Source organism: Falco peregrinus, chromosome 4 (genome assembly GCF_023634155.1).
Source record: "Falco peregrinus isolate bFalPer1 chromosome 4, bFalPer1.pri, whole genome shotgun sequence".
In the NCBI taxonomy this organism is placed as follows: Eukaryota; Metazoa; Chordata; class Aves; order Falconiformes; family Falconidae; genus Falco; species Falco peregrinus.
Window position 1 is genome coordinate 50,472,446 of NC_073724.1, and position 12,035 is coordinate 50,484,480.

General features: G+C 38.7%; 1 protein-coding gene across 1 annotated transcript in view; it reads right to left on the bottom strand.

Annotated features, from left to right (window-relative positions):
- The window catches only part of LOC101919915 (gamma-aminobutyric acid type A receptor subunit gamma3), a 154,654-nt gene extending 143,019 nt beyond the window's left edge, over positions 1–11,635 (bottom strand). The window contains exons 1-2 of the mRNA XM_027788758.2: positions 11,438–11,635; positions 8,543–8,625 (exon numbers count right to left, since the gene is read on the bottom strand). Of these exons, the coding sequence (XP_027644559.2) occupies positions 8,543–8,625; positions 11,438–11,592 (238 nt within the window). The 5' untranslated portion in view covers positions 11,593–11,635. The remainder of the gene's footprint in view (positions 1–8,542; positions 8,626–11,437) is intronic.
- Between the last annotated feature and the right edge of the window lie 400 nt (positions 11,636–12,035).

Consider the following 12,035-nt stretch of genomic DNA (forward strand, 5'->3'; position numbering starts at 1 on the left):
CCTTGCCATCAAATCTTGTTAAACCACTGTCACATTTACTAGGAAATTTTGTTAAATTGCTGTTTTATATAAAAATACTGCTGCTTCTCTCTTAAGAGTGAAGTGTATCACTCATTTCCACGACAGTAGGGCTGTCTATTACCTGGCTTAAGAAGTTATCCTCAATGCTGTCCAGGACTCTCCTAGATTGCCTATAGCTTGCCCTGCTACTTTTCCAGCAGATGTTGGGGTGGTTGAAGTCCCCCAGAAGGACAAGAGCATGCAAGCACGATGCCACTTGTAGCTGGAGTAAGAGGGTTTCATCAATAGACTCCCCTTGACTGGATGGCCTGTATTAGACATCAACTACAAGGTTCACTTTGTTGCCTCAGTCTCTAATTCTTATCCATAAGCTTATCCACAAGTTGCTTGTGACTATTTTCAGACAGTTCTTCACACTCTATCTATTTTATTGATGTAGAGAGCAGCCCTTCTGCCCTGCCTTCCTGGCCTGTCCTTTCTGAACAGCTTGTAGCCATTGATAGATGCACTCCAGTTACCAACAGCTACGAGCTGGCAGGTACAACATGGTCATTTTGTCCTGTGATATAGTTGTCACAGCGTGCCAAAACCAGTCATTCCTTCATGTGTTAAAAAATAAGATGCAAAGGAGTCTGACTGTCTCCTAATGCTCTGTATATCATAAATATGAGCTCTGTATGTCAGAAGTTACAAACACAGCCCAGCCAGGAGCTTACATGTTATGGACCAGCTTCTCCGTAAAGATCAGATTCATTTGCAAACCAGTTATCACATACCTAAATAAGCACTTAACAATAATATAAATATACAGTATATAATACATGTTACATTGCAGTTGAGGGAGCAAGCTATTTAATTCCTGCCTGTGGTGCTTTGTGTCACACTGACAAATGTTTATAAAAAAAAAAAAAAGAAAGATCACATTGGCACATGGTAACATTCTTAAAGGGGTTTTGGCTTCAAGTAAATACTGAATATAATGAGATGTGATGAAATCATGGGAACTAACAATGATTGTCACATGGCAGAGACTCCAGGGCCTTTTGCTGATACATTCAGCTGTCAGACATTCAACCAGCCACCTGCCTTGTTTCAGCATTTTCTCTTATTTTGTCCTGACACCATAAGCATAACTTAGTTAGATACATATATTCTTGCCAAAGGAAAAAAAAAGGCTCTCAGACAGGTTTTGTTATTCCTAACTTATTTATTTTTTTTAATCTGACTAATAGAAAACAGAAAAATAAGACTGGTTGCATTGAGAATCCAGACTGCACTTGGGATTTTGGGGACTTCCAGTCTTTTTGTTTAAATATAAGTGAGAGATGGTGGTTATATTCCTGCAGTACAGTTACGTATCTTAACCTTCAGATCCTGGAACAATAGCTTTTTTTTTTTTCCTGGCCTCTGCAGCAGATGCCTAGAGAGTTTGTGACACAGGCCTCTTATCTTCCTCAGGCAATTGTGCAAGGTACACAGAGACACCAAAGATACTTGGAAGACAACTGCAAAACTCAGGTAGATGCCAGGTTCATGACATAGCACACCATCAATCTAGAGAGTGTCAGGAAGAGTTTGCTGGACCCAAGATATTATGAGTTAAGCATTTTAGGCTTCACTAATTAGCATTTGCTGCAATTTTACTCTAGCATCTCATTTTTGCTGGAAGTAACAGCAGCTGCTGCCTCTCCAAAGAAGCCTTCAGTCTCATGGAGAAAAATCTCAAGAGTCACTATAAAAGGAGAGAGACATTTGGTCTGCTACTAGGCCAAAATCTCAGCTCTTTATGAGGAACAGAAGAGCAAGGGATAATCCATGAATTAAGCACTTCCATCAACTCTCCCCAATCATCAGGGAGGCAACGGACAACCCTCAACCTCAGAGACGTTTCACTGCTTTTTCTACAAAGTGGAGATCATTTGTGTAGTGGCAGGTATCAAATCCAATATCAGATTATTTTAAAGTCTATCACTCCTATATTGTCGCAGCATTCTCCAAACCATCAAGCTGCAACAAGGTCTTTTACCATCTCATACCAACATACTCTTCATACCAGTCCCTCTGCTGCCTTCTCCTCATCTTGCCTCATCCAGGGCACATTTCTCTCTTCCCTTCCCTCTGCTTCTTCCTCCTCTCTCTTCCTTGGCTGCTCTCTCTTCATTGGCTCTCAACCACTTAACAGAACCAGCCACAGCTGCACATTGTCTACATCAGCCAACCCACCACCCCGAAGCCAGCCCACACTTGTATATTATCAATGCTAATTAATCCATCTTCATTCCTCTAGGCTATATCACAACATATTATATAAATTTGGAACCAGCATTTAGCCATATAGCTGTACATGTTTAGAAAAGTGTCTCTGATATATCTTGAGCAATGAGACAGAAGACTAAAAGAAAGAGTAGTGCCACACTACTACTTACAATATGTACTGGTTTGGTATAAGTATCCTATGAATCAGAGTTAGGAAGTGTAACTTTACAGTGAATGTACTTATACCATGGATGAATTTGACCAATTTCATAGATATATAGTACATCCTATTGGAGCAATTAGACAAAAATTAGCAGAACTTCAAATGCAAACTACCTTGTAAAATTTTTATGAGTCTTGGCTATGACATAGAGAGTCATAAAATATCTAGAAGATACTTAATGCAGTATCTCTTAACATACCAAGAAATTTATTGAGTCACACACAGAAAAGTAGTAATGAATTAGTAAGTAGCAAGTAGTCAAGGAACTGGATAAATATTTTACTTTCTAAGAAACAATACATTATTTATGTTAGATAAAAAAAAGAAACGCCTACAGGGAATTTTAGGGAAACCTAAGGAGAGCTTACCCTTTTAGGTAACCTCGGGTTACAGCTGAGCAACGCAGCAGCAGATTACACTCAGAATGGTTATTGGAATGAAGAAATGAAATTACTCATATAAGATTATAACATATTTCAAATTCACTATATCCAGGTGTCATTGTGGGTACCTCAGGAAAAAAAATGCTTAGAAACAGTAATGCTTACAGGTTAATGAAAGCAAAGAAGATTCCTAAAGAATCATGCACTCCTCATAAATCTTTGGAATGGTCAACTTGTTTTTGAATACTGCCTTGTACAAGAGCCAAGGTATTTGAAAAAATGTGTAATGAAAACAGTAAAGTCCAAAAGAGGGCAACAAAGATAAGAAAATATGGAAATGGCTGTGTATAAGAGGGATTAGCAGATGAATAAGAGGAGGGATTTATCACAGATATGCTTCACATATTGTATTCATGAATTGTCATATATGACACAAGTCATATGCTAAATACAGGGTTTGGAAGGAAACTTTCAAAGGCTAAATTTTCCATAAATATAATTCTTCTTTCTTCTCTGTGTTGACTCTTCTCTGGAAAAGTAAGCTTTCTGAAGAGAAGGATGGATGCATCCCAGTACCTTAATTTCTACTTTCCTTGAAGAGGAAAAAGCTACAACTGCTAAAATATGCTTGTCACAAAACCTGAATCAAGAATTCCATTGATGTCACATGATCTGGTTCAGCCCATTACAAAGAGCACAGATGGGAAGTTCAGATGTGGATTAAAGCTCTTTCTGCATATTGTAATGTCTTCCCAGCATCTTTAATGAAACTCCTACTGAGATATGAACTGTGTTCCTTCTGGCCTGTTCTTCATCAGGAGTAAAATTCTGCCCTCAGACCTTATTAATGATTCTGCTGATGATACATGAGATGAAACAAAGCACAGCTCATACAACAAAACCAGCATTTACTTTTCTAGGCTAGGAGAAACATATTAAAATTGGCAATGACAGCTAGTTCAGTTAGAAAATTAACGATATGAGGCTCAAAGTACTGACTGCATATCCATGAGAGGTTTCACGTTCAAAGGGGGAACATTTGATTGAACTGAGTTTATATTTAGAAAGACAGTATCTGTTTCTTTCAAGCACTATGTTAAATTTATTTCACATTTCTTGCTTTTTTCTGCAATACTTTGCGTGCTCTTGTACATCACCTGACAAAAAAAGCCCACGAACTTTTAGAAGGCTAAAAGTACATGTTTTAAGACCTGACTGAGCAAACTGGACCATCAATAGCTGGAAATTCTAATTTCCTCTGTTTTCAACAGAATGGAAAACACTCGAATTGTTGGTGTATATTTTAGTGCTTGCAGTAGGAATCGCATTCCGGGAATGCCCACCTTTTCCTGCCTTGCAGCAGTCCTCCAGTCATGGGCAACTCAGGACGCTGCAGACCTTCTCACTAAGAAAAAGTAATTGGCTGCAAAAAATGTTGTAACATCTATTGCCTGAATTTAAGGCGCTTTTAAAAGGGAACAACAGTGTCTGTCTGCAGTTTGATCAGAACAGCAGCAATAAAAACAAAGCAATGAAAGCCCATTAATAAAATCAATCTTATTATTTTTATCCTGTCAGTTTGTGCTGCAGCTCAGTATTACTGCATCTGACAAAGCCTGAAGGTTGGCTTTACAGATTGTTTCAGACCTCAGGTACGCAACTAGCACAGATTCCCACCATAAAGCTCCTTGTATAGCATTAAAAAGTGAGTTGACCAGATGTTCTAAACAAGGTGTAATGGGTTTGTCGGCTTCATTCTGGTATGGCTGTCATATGTTGTCACCTCAGGGAATGTCATGAATTTAAGTTAATCTTGAGTACATTGATGGGGAGAAGAGGTGAAGGTTGTGCTGGGCTGAAGAAATGAACACCTCAAACAATTAACTGTTGTGCAGATGTGGGTACAAACAAACTCACATTATTCTGCAGTGTGCCTAGTCCTCCCAAATTAAGAAAATCCAGAACATTCAGCAGTGCCCACCAGTGGGTGATAAAGGAAAACCAAAACCATGTAGGCCAGCTGGAAGCCAGTCATGTGATGACTCTAATGTAGAAGAGCTCCTTTAAGTAGCTTAGCCATACGGCCACTTTTATCTACTATTTATTGTGAAATGTTCTTACTCCCTCAGAATAAAATAAAAAAATAGTGCCCATTAGTACGGAGTGATCTCATTATGCTTAATAGCTCCCAATGCATTCTTCTTCCAATGATTTGTCCAAACGGTTTTGAATCCTTATAAAATTTTAACACCCATAGTATCCAATGGTAGGACTTCCACAATTAATTGTATTTAACTTCTCATTTCCAGACCGCATCTTGTTGCCTGCATCTTATTTGCTTATTCTTGTGCTGACATTGTCCTTCAGAGCATCTCCTCTTCCTTACTGATATTTATGCAAGTCCTAACTCCCCCAATAAACTAAATTTTATGGCAGAATTCTAAAATTATTTCCACAATGCTCAAATCAGTGCTGAACAGAGATAACCAAGACAGTTTAATATGCTACTTGAGTGCCAGAAGTAGCACAGCAGCCTCCCTTGGCTCAGGAGGATAAATTCACCCAAATGAAGAACCACACTGACAGAATATTTTTATACAGTAGTATATAGTACTTTAAAACCATATGAGGAAAATGTGATCATATTGATCAATATTTATCAAAGATTGCTACACTATGATCAAGCCACAGCAGTGATTCTTTCTTCCCATTCACAAGAAACGCACATTCATTCCATACATTCATTGGCATTGATGCCAACGTTCTGGCATCTCTGTATTAATGAATCCTGCTTGCCACAAGTGGCTGATGAAACCAATCTGGTACTCAGAGTGGGAAAGAGCTGTTGCATTGCATAGCAGCCCTGAATTATGCCACTGGGCTCAACTTTTCATGTAAGCAGCGTGCTAAGCACACATCGTGTAAGGACAGCAACAACAGACATGCACCTACCACATGCCCTAATATGCCAGATGATTCATCTCATCATGTCCACCTGAAGCACACACAAAAGTTGAGAGTAAAGAGCTTTCAAATTATTTCAATACTTTGTAACTCCTGTAAAAAAGACTAAAGAGCTCCAGGAACCATTCTTGAATGAGATTTTCCACAGGAAGGGGTAGGTAGGTTTTAGTAACCACTGTTATCATACTAAGATGGTCTCTTGTTTATAAGCTGCTGATTTGTCCTTATTCATCCTGGCAACAGACCAAGTAGAGCTCAGAATTCCAGTGGAAGAAAAATCAACTGTCCCCAGAGTAACAGCTGGGTTAGGGTGTGAATTAGTTGGCACTAGAGGAAAATACTCCAGAAACAATTTGAGATTAGTTTCACATTTCTGAAATGTCATGGGAAATTTATATAAAAAGTAAGAAATTTCAAATTTTAACCTTGTTCATGTGTGTGCAGAGCTGCAGGGAATATTCTCCAAAACTTGTGCTTTTTCGTGCTTGCCTACAGTGGAAACTATGAAGATCTGTCTTGTGCTGAGGAACAAACGAAAGGGATGCACAGGGAAGAGGAGCTGTGCTGTGAATTCTACAACCATTTTTATTTCGTTTGAAGACATACATCTTGGAATCAGTAATCAGCTTGTCCACTCAGAAACCTGTCACAGCAGGCAGTAATAAATCATTCAGGCATCCACTCAGTCATTCATTTCTTAAGTACCACTGCGTGCCATGTATCTTGAGACTGCTATGAAAGTATGCAACATAGAAAATACAGCCAAGTTATGAAAGAAACAAATCATACAGATTTCCTAATATTATAACAGTAGTGCTAAAAGTGTTCAAGGAAAAGAACACAATTCAGTATGAACCTAAAGAAATAAACCCTTGTTATCAACATGACCAAAAAGGTCGACAAAACTATAAAACATTATTTTAATATTCCTGCATGGGTTTTTCCATCTGGCAAGAAACTACAAAGAATGCACATTGAAACTGTGACACATTCAGCTTCTGCTTGATCTTATGTAGTCTCCATCTCCATAGATGGCAGTACATGTATAATGGCAATACAGGTATGTTTTCAGTGGCAGAAGGGCGCCGAGATAATAGGTCTAAATTAGGAGGAACCTCTTTAAATCAAGATGTATTTGAAACTTTGCCATTGAGCAGAGCCTTTTTAAGTTCCCACTGATATCCTCCCTCTTTAAACAGAAACCACAAAGCATAAATTACTTGCATTCGGCAACTGTCTAGCTGTTGGGGAATGCAAGTCTGAAGTGTTTTCTATTAGAGTTCTCCTTCTTCGGGTATTGCTAGCACAGAAACTATCAAATTTATGTGGTAGGGTTAGTTAGTATCTCTGGACTGGGGTTTAAGTTTTAAGATCACACACTCCTTTCCCTGTACCTCAACAAATCAATAGCAGTTGCCACAAGGTAAGAGTAGCTTGATGCAGTAATGAAAGATAGCTGGGGTGCATATAGTTCAGTAAGAAATGTTCATTAACATGAAAGCTCATTCCAGAGCTATCTGCCTCTTGTTGATTATGCATATATTCCACACACCTGAATGAAACACACTACTGTGTATTTTTGACCAGGATCACTTATATACATAGATCATAAAAAATGGCAATGTAGTGATAATGTTTTGGGGGAAAGGGAGTTGTTTACACTGGCAGATTTTTAAAAAACGTTTTCCTGGGGAAAATGAATAATACACCCTGGATCAGCTGAAATTCAAATCTGGTTTCTAATTGAGGATTACTGTTTGTATACTTTTCATACATGGAAATTAATACCCTACTATCACAACAGCATACATATTATGAAGACATTAAATAGTGTTATTCTTCTATCACGTTTTAAGAGAAGATGGAAAAAAAGCTATTTTCTAAATAGAAAGATAAAACATTTCCCATTCAGAACACAGATCCTGATTCTTGGCATCTATCAAAAGAAAAATCTTTAGTGGAGAATCTTTTAAAAAAGTTTGTAAAACATTCACATTGTGTGATAACAAAACTGTGCAGGTGCACCCATGAGCGGACAGCTCTCAAGCTTTTCCAAATGAATCAGCATTAAGATAACTTTTTCTCACAGTAATATTGGACCCCAAGAATAACTCACCTGACTTTTGTTTTCCATCCTTTTCACCAATGTATTTGTTTTGCCTGTTAGGTAGATTCTAAATATACCAACACCACCACATACAACATTGTGACTACCGGACAAACTGAGCAATAAAAGGAAAATGAGATTTATGTTACACCATTTACTGTTATTATGGAACAAAGAGGCATTACCATGATACTTGTTATTAACTTAGACGTTCAGAGATTGCTTTGCATGTCCCCAAGCTGTGCACCTCCCTCCACAAGAACACTGCAACTTCTATTCTTATTTGCATGTCACACGATTGTACAGATTAACATAACACAGACTGGTATGAATATCGGCTCTCACTGAAAGTCTATCAACTAGAAAGACTGGTTCTGGAAAAAATAACAGTCAATCCACAGAAGAATTCATGGCATAAATATATCAACCAGGAATGCTTGTGAGGAAAACAAAAATTCCTTGAATATTTAAGCAAACCTAAACTTTCTATACCTGTTGTGGAATGGTTGAACAACCTGACAGAAAGAAGAATTAAATTTGTACCTCTGCGTACTAGTCATACACAACAGGCATCAAAGTATTACTTACAGCTAGAGAATATCAGAGGACATGAGTGTTCATCCATTGGGAAATTGTGCAGCTGCAGCTGGCACTCAGCATTGATGGTAAGCCTATGGAGAAACCAAGCATTTGTTACTGCACATCAGCACAATGAACAGTCAGAGGAAAAGGCAGGGTAACTGTAGGTATCATGCAAGAGCGCTTTGACATGCATAAGCAAGGCCTGAAAGGAAAGGACTGTATTTGCAGATTGTTTATTGGTTATTTAGACTTGATCCAAAACAATAATAATTATGTAAATTCACAAAAAATTTCAGGCACATCATTACGAATTTCTTGATCCCAAGAAATCTGCACATATCCTTTTCTCTAGACAATTCATCACTGAAGGACATGGGATGGGAAAACTATTCTTTAGAAAAACAACAGGAATACTGCTGATGTGGTGGTATGTGATTCCACTAAATTAAAACCTCATAAAGAATATGGAACAGTCTCCAAATTTACTTATAGTGTGAACTTAAAATTCTTTCAATCATTTTGGGCTGTTTCTCAAAAACTCAATAAATCTCAGCTGTACAGATGTAAAAATGAGATCAGCAAAAATCTCTTCAGCCCCACTTGAAAGCTTATTTTACATGATATCCGTAACACAACGGACACTATGAATGGAGCTGATTTTAAAATTACTGTTAAAACCAGATAATCTTCAGTCTGCTAACTTAGAAAGTAAATCTATTTACCCAGGTAGATTGCTAGTTATTACACAGTCTTTTTCAAGAAACAGACTTTACATTAATTGCATGCCTGAATTTATGCAGAAAGCATAGGGCACAAGGGTTTTTGTTGGCTTCTTTTCTTTTTTTTAAACCAATTCAAAAGCTAACAGACTGGATGGGGAAAGATTTGTGTCTCAGACTTAGGATAGCAGAGAAAACCTCTGTCTTGGAGAAGGTCACTTGTGAGGAACTTAACTTTTTTAGAACTGACACTAGAAAAGGATTTGCAGTATTACAGTGCAGAGGAATTATAGAGGATTGAAGGCAGGTTAGTTAACATTGATAATATACAGCTGTGGGCTGGCTTCAGGGGCGGTGGGTTGGCTGATGTAGATAAGGTGCAGCTGTGGCTGGTTGCTGCTAAGTAGTTAAATAGCTCTAAGGGAGATGGAAGAGGAGTACTGGGTGAAGACAGACTTGGAAGAAGTAGAGGGAGGTGAGAGAGCACCCCAGATGTAGGAGAGGCCATGGGAGAAGAAGAAGGCCTGGATGAGGAAAGGCTGGCTGGAAGAGGAACCCAGGAAGGAATACTCTGGACACAGCAGAGGCAAGAAGTAGGGTGAATTGGCCTGAAGAGGCTGAAGAAACAGCACGGACAGTAGATGAACTGTTGAAACCTTGTGGGGGTTGGTGGCTGTGCTGGGGCAAAGTGTGGGAACTACTTATTGAAGTTAACCTGGTATGTGATGGTAAAAGCCTTGTTGCAGCTGGCTAGTTCTGCTAGTGCTGTGATGTTACAGTAGGAGTGTATTCACACCCAAAAGTGGGAAGGGAATGGAAAGGTATGGAGCACGACTGAACCTTGTACAATTTCTCTTGAATGCAGAACACTCAACACCTGACAGTAGCAGGGCATACAGTTGTTACTGCTTCTGTGCCATACCAATTCTGACACTTAAGTCAGATAAATTGGTTTTGAATTACATGGTGTTATCAGTGAACAATGATCACTAACAGCTCCTCTTAAGTAAAAAAAGAGGCTGACCTGAGTAGGTGAAAAAGACTCAAAACATTTTTCACAAACTAAAAATGCTCACCCAAACAATCCACTGGGGCAAGTATCACCCCCCCCCCCCCCCCTTTTTTTTTTTAGCTGTTTCAGGCAAATTTTGCAGTTCATACAACAAATTACTTCTTTAGTGATAGGTATGTAAGCCTAAATACTAGTAGGTAGATAATTAACTGTAATACTGCAACAGGGCTTAATTGCAAAACAAAGCAGAAAACAAACAAACAAAAAAACACAGCCAAGAGGGTACTGGAGTTGACATCCTAATAACTGATGTCTTTAGCTAAAGGCTACTAAAATAAGCAAGAGCTTTTCATGATGGAGCAAGCCTAAGAAGGGAAGGGCACTAAAAATATCAGTAGCTTTTCCAGCTGTTTAATTCCTTTCTTATTTTTTGCCGAAGACTTTCTCTTGGAGTGCAACTGCAAGTATGATCAAAACTTAAGGTTGCACTGAGAGGGCTGAACACAATCACTGAAGAAAATGTAGCATGAAAGGGGTAGTTCTGAAACAGTTTGCCATATGGAATACAGCTTATGGCAGAACTCCCTTCTGAGCAATTCATCTCTTCCATAAGTAAACACATTTTTCATTTTCACAGGCTTTTTTAATGCAAATATAGACAGTATTTCTGATACCATCCAGTTGATGGTATCATATAGATTAGAAAAACACTAAAAGCCTTTCCTCCAGCAATTTACCCTTGTGATGCAATGTGACAGACTATCTTTCAGCATGACTTATTTGAAGAATCAAATATTGACATTAGCATAAATCTAGAAATACTTTATCTAGCCCTGCTGATATCTATCGCTGATCTATCTCTGATCAAAAAGGTTTCTGACAGGTTTTATGGGACTACATGCTCCTAATTTTATTACAGCACTAAAAAGCTCAGCTTCTACAATTCAGACAGACCCATTTCCAGTTCTCCAGGTCTCTTTTTTAGAAAGACAAGACTTTGTTTTTTAAACTCAGCACTACTTACGCCTGAATACTTCAGTATTTGTCAAGCATGATTAGGCAAGCATCAGGAAGAAAACAGCAGAGGAGAATGAAGATACCATTGAAAATTACTACTACTACGCCAGAGGCAGGAAAAGCTTTCAGCTCTGCATCTTGCCGAGTGCTTACCTGAGGGTGTACAAGATCTTGCCATCATTCCATATGCGGAGGAGCTGGTTGGGGGTGGTGATCCAGTGAGCCTCCGCGGTCTTTGAGTTACGAAAAATTGTGTCTGGGATCCAGATCAAGCCCACCATGTTGCTGTTCAGAGTCAGTATTTTCATGGTGCTGTTGAAGCGAAGACGGCTATCTGTCCACGTCTGGGCAAAAAATATATCAATTTGATATTCCTGCAATGAAAGCATGATAAACAAATTAAAATCAGTTCCACACTTCCCACTACTATTTGGTGTTTGGTAAGGTCTGTCCAGGTGTAGAGCATCAGAATACATTCAGGCCAATGGAGCTATGTTTTCCTTTTTTACTGCCTAAGAAAAAAAATTCCCCCCTCTAACTACTTTGGAAAACAGGCCAAACATTGCACTTGCCTTGGTCTTGTGCCATAACAATTTCTGCACTAGCACATTCTATTGTCTCTGAAAAGTCACAGCTGCAAGGTACAATTTGCTGACACTTTTTTGTTGTAGGGCAGACTGATTAAAGAGGTGTGAGAGATGAACAGGAGCAACACGTGTAAGCTGGAGAATGGTAAATTCCCCTGATTATG